The sequence below is a fragment of the Cervus canadensis genome, chromosome 22 (assembly GCF_019320065.1).
Source record: "Cervus canadensis isolate Bull #8, Minnesota chromosome 22, ASM1932006v1, whole genome shotgun sequence".
Lineage (NCBI taxonomy): Eukaryota > Metazoa > Chordata > Mammalia > Artiodactyla > Cervidae > Cervus > Cervus canadensis.
Genome location: NC_057407.1, coordinates 47,076,478 through 47,089,054, shown reverse-complemented (window position 1 = coordinate 47,089,054; position 12,577 = coordinate 47,076,478). Strand labels below are relative to the sequence as shown.

Genomic DNA, 12,577 nt, shown 5'->3' with positions numbered 1-12,577 from the left:
GACACCTGCATTTAACTACACAGTATGGCCTGAAATTTCATCCTGCAAATGTCTCTTTTTTCCTAAAAGACAAAGAGAATGAAGTAGCCCCCGCCACCCCCCCACCCCGTTAACCATGGTTTCATTTTCTGCAGTTTCAGTTACCCGTGGTCAATGGCAGTCTGAAAATAGGCGTGAAATGACCCACCATTCTCAGTTAGCGTGGTGACATCTCAGCCTTCTAACTCCGTCCTGCCAGGGATCCCCAATCATCAACATTGTCTGCTTCCAACACCCAACCATTGACATCATTATGGCTCCATGATCCATTGTCACCCAAAGCAGACGTGCCTCCCTCTGACTTATCATCAGGAGGTCAATAGTAGACTAATGCTGTGTCCCAATGTCTACATTATTTGCCTCACTTCATGTCATCATTGTAGGTGTTTTATCTCACACCATCACCAGAAGAAGAACGAGTACAGCATAATAAGACGTTTTTAGACAGAGACCACATTCACCTAACTTTTATTACAGTATTTTGTTATAATTGTCCTACGTTATTACTGTCGTTAATTTCTCACTGTGCCTAATTTATAAATCAAACTTTATCATAGGTATGTATAGGAAAAAACACAGAGGGTTCAGTACTGTCTGAGGTTTCAGGCATCCACTGGGGGTCTTGGAACATATATCCTATGGATCAGGGGCAGGGGAGACAACTGTACTCCGAGGAAGTTAGAGATAAGGGGAGGGCCACATGCTTTCATGGGAATTAGGGTAGTCAGATTGTGTTTCTAACTTAGCTGAGGTCAGTCACACTGAGGAAGTGGACGTCTGGTTAGGAATGGTGGGGGCAGGCACAGGTGGGTAAAATGCTTGCTTAAGAAGAAGATTCTAAACAGGATTAGGCTGTCAAGGAGAACTCTGGTGAGCAAGAGGGAAGAATATTAAAGGCAAAGAAAATATCTTTGTCCCTTTAAAGAATATTAAAGGGGCAGATAAATTACAAAAAGGGGACAGAGACACTGAAAAGGAAGGTGAGTGGAAGAGGGTAAATAGATGGGGCAGAAATATTGATGGCAAAGTCCAAAGATAAGTATCTCCCATTGGACGTTTTTCTGGGGACTAGCAGAGTTCCTAACAGTTACTTCCTAAAGACAAACAACCCCTGAAGAGAAGTTTGACCTACAGAGAGAGAGAGAATCACTCTTCTTTCATAATTTCAATTTGAGCAGAAATATCTTTATCTATTTTAGTTTTCTGTAAATGCCTTTGATGTACTCTGTTTTACAGTTACTTAGGAACCCATCTATTTTGAAAAAGGAAATTCTACTAATTAAGCCACATTTTCCTGTTGACTTGCAATTAAATTAAGAAATGTGTTCATATGGGGGGAAAATGTTAACCCAAGGATTAAATTAAAATTATATCTCCAACTCCACAAACCTTTAAAAGAATGATGATATATTCTGATAATATTACTTGTGAAAATGTTCACAGCAAATTTGATTAGAATTATAATTTTGGTGAAATATTAATAATAAGAGATTGAGAATTCCATACCTGGAAGAATATTTTGGGGGCTGGAGCTACTGAGTTCATGAGATTTAAATATATCAACACAGTCTTTAGTGAGAAAGAGACCCTTAACAGCTTTTCTGTTAACAGCTGTGACTCCACCCAGCACTTCATCAAATCTCAAGATAAAAAGAATATTTACTAGTACACTTGGTTCCTTAATGGGATTTTACTTCTAAATAGCTGTTTCTTACTTAGTAAGTAAGTAAGTAAGTAAGTGAATAAGTAAGTAAGTAAAGTCGCTCAGTCGTGTCCGACTCTTTGCGACCCCATGGACTGTAGCCTACCAGGCTCCTCTGTCCATGGATTTTCCAGGCAAGAGTACTGGAGTGGGTTGCCATTTCCTTCTCCAGGGGATCTTCCTGACCCAGGGATCGAACCAGGGTCTCCAGCATTGCAGACGCTTTACTGTCTGAGCCACCACGGAAGCCCTTACTTAACTAGATGTAAATCAACCAGAATGGATGAAAAGGAGTTTGCATATTTGCTGTTTTTCTTTACCTGTAATTTTTATGTAATTGTATGTATATTTTTTAAAACACCTATATAGAGATTAAATACTTAGAGAAAAAATTACCCTAATTCATTTCCATTAACTTCCTACTTCCTTACTGCTGACACCACTCTAAGCAGGATGCAGTCTGGATTTTTTTAACTTGCTATGTGACCTTGCACAATTAATTTAACACCTCAGTATCAGTTTCATCATATAAAGATGGAGATGCTAACCCCTTCTCCAAGGGTTCTTGTACCTATGACAGTGTTCATGCTTAGCAAGTACTTAGCAGTGGGAGGCTGTTACTATCAGTAAATACTCTCTCATAGCATTGTGTGCTGTGCTTGCGAAGTCACTTCAGTCATGTCCAACTCTGCAACCCCATGGACTATAGCCTGCCAGGCTCCTCTATCCATGGGATTCTCCAGGTAAGAACACTGGACGGAGTTGCCATGCCCTCCTCTAGGGGATTTTCCCAACCCAGAGATTGAACCTGCGTCTCTTATGTCTACTGCATTGGCAGGCAGGTTCTTTACCACTAGCACCACCTGGGAAGCCCTTCCATAGTATTAGGAAAGCTAAGAATGAACTGGGCTTCCCTGGTGGCTCAGTAGTAAAGAATCATCTGCCAATGCAGGAGATGCAGGTTCGGTCCTCGGGTAGGGAAGATCCCCTGGAGGAGGGCATGGCAACCCAATACAATATTCTTGCCTGGGAAATCCAAGGAGCCTGGCAGGCTATGGTCCGTGGGGTCACAAACAGTTGGACATGACTTAGCAACTAAACAACAATAAGACCGAATTAAGAAAATGATTCCCTCAGGTTGGCCGTAAAGGCAAAACACATAAGGCTGAATGTAACATAGTGAGCTACCAGCTCACTGAGTGCCACCCAGCAATCCAACAAGCCGCTCCAGAGTATGAGACGAGAGCTCTTTTACTGTCCTCCCCCCACCCAGAGGAGGCTGGCTACCATTTCCTAGGCCAGTCAAGGCAAGGACGTTCTTGCAAATCAACCTCCTAGAAGCCACAGCTGAATTCCTTATTAGGAACTTCCAATTTGGACAGTCACCAGGGAAGATCCTTGGAAATCAAGCCAAAGTCTCTTGTTTGTCCTAGTTTGGCTTGCCTTGAAAAAAAAAGAATAGAAAACAAAAGCTGGAGACAGCTTCTGAAGCTACCTAAAGCAATTAATTTATTACAGACATCTGACCAGTGTTTTTCTAATCACTACTATACTCCCCAATGGCATGAACCTCAGATTATTGACATTTTTAACCTGCTGGTAGTTTGGGGGGTAACTAGTGCTCTAGGCAGTGCCTCATGACCAGTGGGATCCCAGTGAGACAATCTTCGCTCTGCCCATTATAGTTTGTTCTCTTCACCCACTAGGAAGGGCTGCTTTTTTGCCAAATTAGCCCACAGAGAACCAACCTACCCCTATCTCATCTGCCCAAACCATAAAGCCTTCCTGGTCATTATGCTGTGGGAAGAGCAGGCCACATATGGTGAGAATGTGCCTGGGTGCATCAGTAGTCCCCTCTTTACAAGTTGTACATCCACAGGTGGGCCCAGACTGGTCTACGTGAACCCCAACCCACCTGTGGGTTGCCCAAATATCTCTTCTGTCTTAGGACTGCATTCAGGTGTTGAACACATTAAAACCATAAACATTTTTTTCAATTTAATGATCCCAAGGCACCATTGTTAACCCCTGAGGAAGGTACAGGACACAGTTGGCAGCATCTGATTCTAACATGTGGAAGAAGCAACCGTGCAAAGGATATGAGTGGATGGACACTTTGATGGCTGTTCTTCTGATCAGGTTGAAAGGACTGAATAACCACAGGGCCCGAGTGGCACTAAACCGGGAAATGGTCCTCCCTTTGTTCAGCACCATAAATGTCTAAAACAAAACACAACAGAAGGCGGACCTCCAGTGAGAAACACACATCCTCACCCAACCATGGATTTGAACATAAGTGAGATTATCTCAGGCTCATGAGTGAGAAGGGCTCTGAAACCCATGAGTCAATGAGAAGCAAATGGAGGGGCAGACAGTTAGAGACGATCAAGAACTAAAAGCCATATCCTCACTCCCAGAAAGACCCCAGCCCCCGTGGCTGACTGTGAATCAGATGGGCCCCTGAGGCTGCCCAGTGAACAGGAAACTGACCCAGGGATGGTGAGATATATCATACAAGGTGGAGGATTCTGGCAGCAGGGAGGTGGAGTTCTGGTTGCATTTAATTCCTCTTCTGATTAGTGGAACATCCCTGGTTTGTGATTGTCTTTCTGTTCTCTACCTCCTAGGTCTCCCCTTTCAAACCTTCTACTGGTTCACTCCTCTGAACATCTAGGGAGGATGTGGGTTCTCGGCAAGTGAGAGAAGAGAGAAAGGCATTCCAGTGCCTTCTTATTTTTCTCTACAAACCATATTTAAGATGGCTGGTTCCTGCCTTTCCCAACTCCCAAACGCACACCCCTTTTGCAGCTGTGTAGAACGTCCGAGGTAGTTTTAGTTTAAACTGGATGTTCTCAAACTTTAATTTTAGGGCTCTCTTGTACTCTCAAAAATTATTGAGAACCTTAAAAATATTTTGTTAACGTTTATACCTTTTTCTTACACCATGTGTGTGAATGTATATATGTGTGTGTGTGTATGGGTATGGGCTTCCCAGGTGGCGCTAGTGGTAAAGAACCTGCCTGCCAATGCAGGAGACATAAGACACAGGTCCAATCCCTGGGTTGGGAAGATCCCCTGGAGGAGGGCATGGCAATCCACTCCAGTATTCTTGTCTGGAGAATCTCATGGACAGAGGAGACTGGTAGGCTATGGTCCATAGGGTCACAAAGAGTTGGACATGACTGAAGAAACTTAGCAAGCACGCATATGTCTGTATATATGTATATAAATATACATATGTATATAAATATATATTTATATACAGTATCAGAAATAAAAAAGGACCTTTTAAAACACAAGAGTATATAAACATATATTCCTGTGGCTGTTAGACTGATGTGATCCTCTATTAATAGGCTCTACATTCACTATTGTATATTCACAACAGAATGTGAGTGGAAAAGACAAATGACATCTAAGGATCATGAAGACATAGTTTTGAACTCCCGAACCCACTAGAAGGGTTTTGGGAACCCCAGGGGTTTTGAGACCCTACTTTGAGGACCACTGGTTTAAATCATCCTGATTTTGGTTCCCCTTCCCTATTCTATCCACGGACCCACCTCCAGCCTGAAGATCTCTGCTCTCTACTTGCATAGAGAGCCAACACCTCTAGAGATCTGAGGCTAGAACCCAACCAAGGGAACAGCCAACTTTATCTGAAAACTCCACAACAGTTGTCACTGCTTTAGAGGATCTGAATTTAATTAACCTCCACCATGAATACCATAGAGATTCAAAGAGAGCATTGAGGAGGTGAGTTAGAGGTATTTTTCACTCACTGAGTTCAGCTGACAGTCACATCACCCATGGGGCAGGAGCACTCCTGGACTGGGTGGGTCAGAGGCCTCTTATTCCAGAGCTGAGAATGGCCATTCCCACCAGTAGCCCTTACCCGGTGTGTGCTGTAGAAGGGGTCCAGATCCTCCAGCGGCTCCCCAATCAGCTCTGCCGGGAGTGTACCATAGAACTTGGGCAACTGGTTGCAGGCTTTCAAGTCTAGCTGGGGCCGAGGCTTGTCTTTCTGGTCCTTCTGCTTCCTGAACTTCTCTTTGGCTTTCTTTGCCTCTTGCTCAGCAGCAATTCTTTTTTCAATCTCCACCAGGGACTCCGGGGTGAATCGACGGAAGTTGGGAGTTTCCAGGGACCCAAAGGGGAATTCCATCTTCTCATTCTTCTTTAAGGAAGAATGTACTCATGAGAGTGAACACAACCACAGAGAGGTAACAGCCTGCCTACTAGCTCACCCCCTCCAATCCTGCTTGCTAGAACAGCTTCCCCTACCCTCCCCCAACCTCTCTAGTTCTTTCCTTAATTCACACTGAGCTCCCCTAGGACTCCACGGCCCTGCAGTGTTCTTGAGGGAGGCTGTTCAGTCCACTCTAAGCCAATACCTCAGAGTAGTCTCTGTGCTGTCCATGAGCTTCTAGCCATTGTTCATTTATCATTTTTGTATCCCACCACCACCAGATCCAGCCATACGGCCCTCTCTCCCATTTCTATGACCACTGAGTACAGGCACTTTACTGCATTCATCAAAGACTTTGGTCCATGGTCTACTTTATCTGGGGTCTCATCCTACTTCCTGATCACCACCTTTTATCTGCTGACAATTTTGATGCTTCTCCTCTTCTCTGAACTCCATTTGGACCTCCAGACTGCTTTCTCTTTTTGTCCATGACTGAGCAGTTCTCTCCATATCCAGATAAGAATCCCATGAACAACTACTTCCTTGTCCCTATCCTAAATATCCAGCCTAGGTCAACTTAGATGAGTCTAACTCAGGTTTCCATGAATCTGGACTGTTGAGGAGTGATGAGGAACATCAATGCCACTTAGGAATCATATGGTTTCCCTAGGCAACAGTTTCTCCTAGTCTGATATTTCAAATACTCTTTGTCTTCCCTGACTGCTTTCCCCCACTTCCCCTTCCAGTAAGACAATAACCACATTCGCTTCCTCATGAAGAAAACACAACTCCTTCAGCTTCATGCCCTCAAACCTCTGACTTACCTACCATCTGAACCCTTCGATCTTCCCTCCTGTCACAATCAGGAGAACATCACTTCTCATTTTGGCTAAGATCAATCTTCCTTCTACTTTGGACCTTATTCCCTTACTACCTCATTTCTCTCTCCTGACTTGTCTCCTGGTTCCTTCCTATCAGCATTTAGAGATGCTCAAGTCTCCTTCAACTTTAAAATTTTTTACCTGGTACACAGCCCATCCAGTTCTTCCCTCTTCTCTCCTCCCATTCTCTGCTGAGTTCTGCTCACTATCTCCAGTCATTCTTCAGTTTAAGCAGCTTTATGTCCACTACCTCACTAAAATGCCTCCTAGTAAGGACAGCAGAGACCTTCTTATAGCTAAATTCAGGGAGAACTCAGTTCTTATCTTGGTGAGGTTATTGGCTCTTTTGCCTACTTCCTCTTTCTTGAAACACAGTCTCTCCTCAGCTGCTGTGACACACTCAGTCTCCTTTCCCGCACTTTCTCCCATACGTGACTGTGACTCTAGAGGCTCTACATTATGCTTTTAAAATTTTTGCATAGTGATAATAATAATGAGAATAGCATTTACAGAGATTCACTATATTTCAGATTCTGAACTAAGCAATTTGCATGCATTAACATATTAACCATCACTGTACCCTATGAGGTATTATCTCTAATATGTAAATGAGAAACCAGAGTGGCAAAGTCCACTTTCCCAAGACCACGTTGCTAATAAGTGGTAGGACAGGTACTCAGTCCCAGATCTGTTTGACACCACCTCCTGAGAGCATCTCAACCATACTCATGGCTTCAGTTCTCATCTATAGGCAGATGACTCCTGAGTCTTTATCTCTAGTTATTATTACATCTGTAGGGATCAGACTCTAATTTGGTATTTCTACTTGAATGTATGCTGGGCACCTCAAACTCAACATGACCCAAACTGAAATTATCATCTCTTCACCCCTTTCTATTACCTGCCTCTCCTCAAAGCTCTCTCCCTCTGTGAATGGTACCCAATAGCCTATTTCTGCGCCTGTCCACAACCTAGCTATCATCATAATGTCCTTTCTATTTCATTCCCACATCCAATCAGACATCCAGTGCTATAGATTCCATCTGCCTAGTATCTTCTCTCCATTCTCTTTAGCCTCTCCATCATACCTGTGGTTAAATCACTGTCATCTGATTACTGACCTTCTATGTATCCCTTTTTCTTCCTCTTTAGTCCTTTTTCATCTATTTTCCAACTGTATCCAAGTGATCTTTCTAAAATGAGAGTCTGGCTATATTATATTCTTATTTAAAATCCTTCTAAAGCTCCCTACAACACTCAAGGTAACCCTCACTGGGTATTTACCTCTCCATCACTGTGGTTGCCAGGCATACCATTTTTATTATTTTCTCCTTAAATCTAATACATTCTTTTTCACTTTAAGACCTTTCCATGTTCTATTTCTTTTGCCTAAAATTACTCATCCACCTGGATTTGCCTGATTAATCTCCCCTCCTTCTTTAACTATTGGGATAAATCCTCTATTTCTGATCCTATATGAAATCTGTGTTAGTTTTTCCATTTCATGCTGCCTAACTTGCTGCATTTTCTCTATAAACCTCTGATTCATAATTGCTATTTGCTTTTCTATTTCTCTTACTAAATTGTAAGCTCAGTGAGGGAATACATTTATCCTGTTCAGTATTGATTCTCCAGCCTGTAGCATAGTATCTGGCATTTAGCAAACACTCAGTAGATATTTATTAAACTAATAGTGGTTTTGAGTTTCAGGAAAACAGGGAAGAGAAAGCACCAGGACTTGGACAGTAAGATCAGGATGGGTAGACTTTTACCACATCCCATGTTACTGGTGGTGGTGGGGTGGTGGTGGTGTGAGTGTTTTTCTGTTCATTAACAACTTAAGGCAGGCATTCCCAAAGTCCATCCTGATTTGGATTAAATTTGTTCTCCAAGGTGGAAGGAAAACAGAGGACTGAAAACTGGAGGGTTGTGAGGGCAAAGAGCTGTTGAACATTACAGAGATGCTACAGCCAGAAAGGGAGAAGAACAAGGATCTGTCAGTGTCATAGAAAAGCAGGAAGAGAAGTTTTAAGAACTGTTGAACCTGATTTTAGGGATGGGAATGGTTTCAGTCATGGGGATTCAGGGGGAGCATGAGTAAGTACAGTGGAGTAGAAAAGATGTGACTAGATTGCTTGATTTGCTGAGAGTAGTTGGGTATGGGTATAACTACAAGCATGATTAAACTAACTATGAGGTTAGCCAAAGAGTAGGACCATGATAATAAGCTGCTTCAGGTTCTGCTTTCATGACTTGGCTGCTTGGTAGAACAATAAGCATACTATCAGGATGTCACTAGAATAGAAAATATGGTTGGACATTTCATGGATAGATTGTGGATGTGACTAAGCTGGTGCTGAGAAGTAGTAAACAAGCCATTGACACATCTGAGTGAAAATACTGTGCATGGTGCTGAGAGTGTGGTTAGGTTCTTTGTTCATGTCATGAGCAACCTAGCTAACTTTAGCACTGGGGATATTGCTGGGGTCTCCATAATAATGGGAACATGGAGTTAAATGTCTCCTGTTTCAAGGGATGTGGCCAGACTAGTCAAGATTTAGAGTAGTCTCTAAAGTGTCAGCATTTTAGATAGTTGTGATACTGAGAAGTGTCTATCTGAGATGTCCATTGACCTGAAAAATTTAATTGTTAGGCATCTGGTTGGAGCAACAGGGAAACAGGACATGCCAGTAAGCTATCCAGAGAAGAGATAGAATTTGAAGTAGCAATGCCACTGGGAAAGTGCAATAAGCTGTTTGTGGTAATGAAAGTGAGACCACATTATGCATGCTCTTGCTCAATAGTCAGAGACTGAGCCTCAGATATCTGGGACATCAGAAAAATATCAGAATTGTCTTTGAAGTTGAATAGTCCTAAGTTGCCCCTGGTGCTAAAGGAATGGGGCTATTGGAATCCTTGCTGAGTATAATTTACCTCTGAATGATTCAGAGATAACAGTTAGGTAATCTGTTGTCTAGGGTTGGAGAACAACAAAAACTATTTACAGTGTGGAGAAAATGGTGTGTACCATCTTTGGTGCTGAAAGAGCAAGGTGATGCCTAGCATGTCCTTGAGCTGTCCGTGGTTCTGAAAAAGAACTGTGGGGATGGGTGAGAGCTGAGTGAGAATGGTTTTCTATGAGGCTTAGTGAGTAACTGCCCTGTTTGTAGTGCTCAATGAGTGTGTCAGGCTATAGTGCTGAGAATAATCAAATTTCTGTGGGAGATAAAGTGTAAGAAAGGAATAATTCAAGGAAGAAAGAAATCTGAAAGTTTTGGGGAAAGTGCCTAATAAGCATTTAATCATAACATCTCTGCTCACTAGAACAGAGATCCAAATGAAGTCAAAGAGGAGGCAAATATTCTTTCCTTATGAGTCTTCATTTTCCAACACAAACCCACTGAAAAGAAAATAAGGATGGGGGAAATATTTTTGTCAGTAAGGAAGAAATCAAGTTCCTCATCACATAATCTGGAGTATTATGGAACCAGAAACCCAGGGTGGTGGATTTGGTCAGTTCTAGAGATTCCAAGCTGTAATTAATGGGAAAAAAAAGAGAGAGAGAGAGAAGTATTGTGGTTTTGTTAAAACAGCACTGGAACTGGAGAAAGGAAGTTTGAATTCTGACACTAACTAGGTTTTTTTGAACTGTTCTTACCCTCATTTCTATGATTTGTGAACTGGAGATGCTAACATCTGCCCTGTTAATCTGATGCCTTTGTTGGGAGAATCGAATAATATATGTGAAAGCATTTTGTAAGCTAAGTGCTATGCAAATGTACAATGTAATGTTAATATTTCCCATTACACATGTGGTTTAATAGCCAATAGCCACTTAGTCTATTTCAACTCTGTACCACTAGTTCTCTGCATACTATTGAAATAAATATTTGAGATAATTTACAATTAAACACAATATTAAAAACTCACAATGTTTCCACTTTATTTCTTCATCCCCCACGTTTAGTGTATGGATACTTTTGAATATAGTTCAGCTGCCCAAAATAAAAGTGTTTATTTAATGAGATAATACACATTACAATATACTCAAGAATTTGAAGGGAATTTGTGCTGTGAATAAGAGTTTTTATTAAAAACACATAGAGTCTATTTTTCTCAACAGAATTCCTATCTTATTCAACAGGTCCCTATCAGAGTATATCATTAACAGACCTTGAGAATTCTTGGGTGAGGGAGACTGGCAAGCACTGTGAGTTCTTAAAACATGCTCAGGCACATTTAAGTAAGCTAGAGATTTTGTGAGTGCTGGTGTCTTATGAAACTGCAAGTAAAGCTATGGCTTTGACTCATTCTGAGGGTGATCTTCTGAGGAAACTAAGGTTTTGTCTAGTTAAGGACAGGTTAACTTTGCAGCAGAAAACGTCAGGAATTGGTTTGATCAAGCACCTGGAAGAAGTATTTCTCCCTGACATGACTGCTCTGTTCAGTTGCCTTCTGGATGCAACTGTTTGAGGAATAAGATGATGGTCCTTCATATTTATTTTGCTTGTTGACTCTCTAGGGAATGAGAAGCAACACATCTGTGTCCCCTTGGCTATAGTCAAATATGAACATTGCAAAAAAAAAAAAAAAGAACATTGCCTTGTGTTTTTAAGGTTCAAGGGTTCTCTTGAAATTGCCAAAGCCTGGAAGTGCTCAACTGAGCTGCTGAAGGTTTCAGGGTGAGCCTAGAAGATTTTGCTCTTCCTCATTCTGTCAAATACTCAAAAATTCTTCCTTTCCCAGTAACTGCTAAAGGCTTAATGTGTATTTAGCCCTATATAGTGTCGTGGCTGATACAGTGGTACAGAGGAAAGACCACTGGCCAAAAGTTAGAAGACTGGAGCCCCAGTCACAGGTCTATAATAAACCTTGTTCATTCTTGGGGTATTTGCTCTCTCTGGATTTCAGTTTTCTCCTCTGTACAATGAGGTAATTGGTCTAAGTGTACACTCAGACCCTCCCATGTAACAAAAAGTCATGTTTCTTGCTTTGGGTGCCTTTGAGTATTTTCAGGGAAAAAAGAATCCTAACAAATAGGAAATGATTGTTAAAAAAAGGGGGGGGGGGCTGTTAAATTATATGGTTCTGGCCATGGAGTTTTAAATCATAAAGACAAGCGCCTGAAGGTATTGAAGAAGAGCAGGACAAACCTAGATGAGAGAAGTTGGGGAAGGCTTACTGTTTTTAGAGTATTTTATGACTGTATTATAATATGAATGTCACATATTCTAGCTGGGAGAGGTACAAGCACACACCGGGCTAAGGGACCCTAAAGAATATGCAAATTCACACCCAAGCTGACAGCCCCCACCGGAGTATTTTCTCCCTTTGTCTGGCCTTGGTTGAACACCTCCTAAAAACAGTGGCACCTATATGAGGCCCCTTTCCATGAGGCAATTCTGTGGCTGTTAATCTTCTTCTTAAACATTAATTATTTTAGAGTCAAATATGTTTCTCGTGAACAATAATCCCCCTTTTTCTTTGCTGAGTTTCTAAAGAAAATATATGCAAATGCTGACAGGTAGAAATGGATTTTGGACAAGTTTCTAAGGCAAGAGAACTGTGAATATTATGTAAATGCCAACCAATATAATGCAGCCCATTGGCTTATTCCAGGGAAGCAAAAGGTGTTCAGAAAATCCGGTGCTGCTGCATGGCTCTTGACATTGAATGAATCCGTCTTTTGTCCACAAATCACATTCTGATTTGGTCCTCAAATTCTGCTTTCAAAAGGCAAATTCTGACATAAATGGCGTGTCTCCT

General features: G+C 41.8%; 1 protein-coding gene across 1 annotated transcript in view; it reads right to left on the bottom strand.

The window, feature by feature from the left end:
- Nucleotides 1–5,906, bottom strand: part of SCN10A (sodium voltage-gated channel alpha subunit 10) — an 87,850-nt gene extending 81,944 nt beyond the window's left edge. The window contains exons 1-2 of the mRNA XM_043442367.1: nucleotides 5,637–5,906; nucleotides 3,843–3,961 (exon numbers count right to left, since the gene is read on the bottom strand). Of these exons, the coding sequence (XP_043298302.1) occupies nucleotides 3,843–3,961; nucleotides 5,637–5,906 (389 nt within the window). The remainder of the gene's footprint in view (nucleotides 1–3,842; nucleotides 3,962–5,636) is intronic.
- Nucleotides 5,907–12,577: the final 6,671 nt, after the last annotated feature.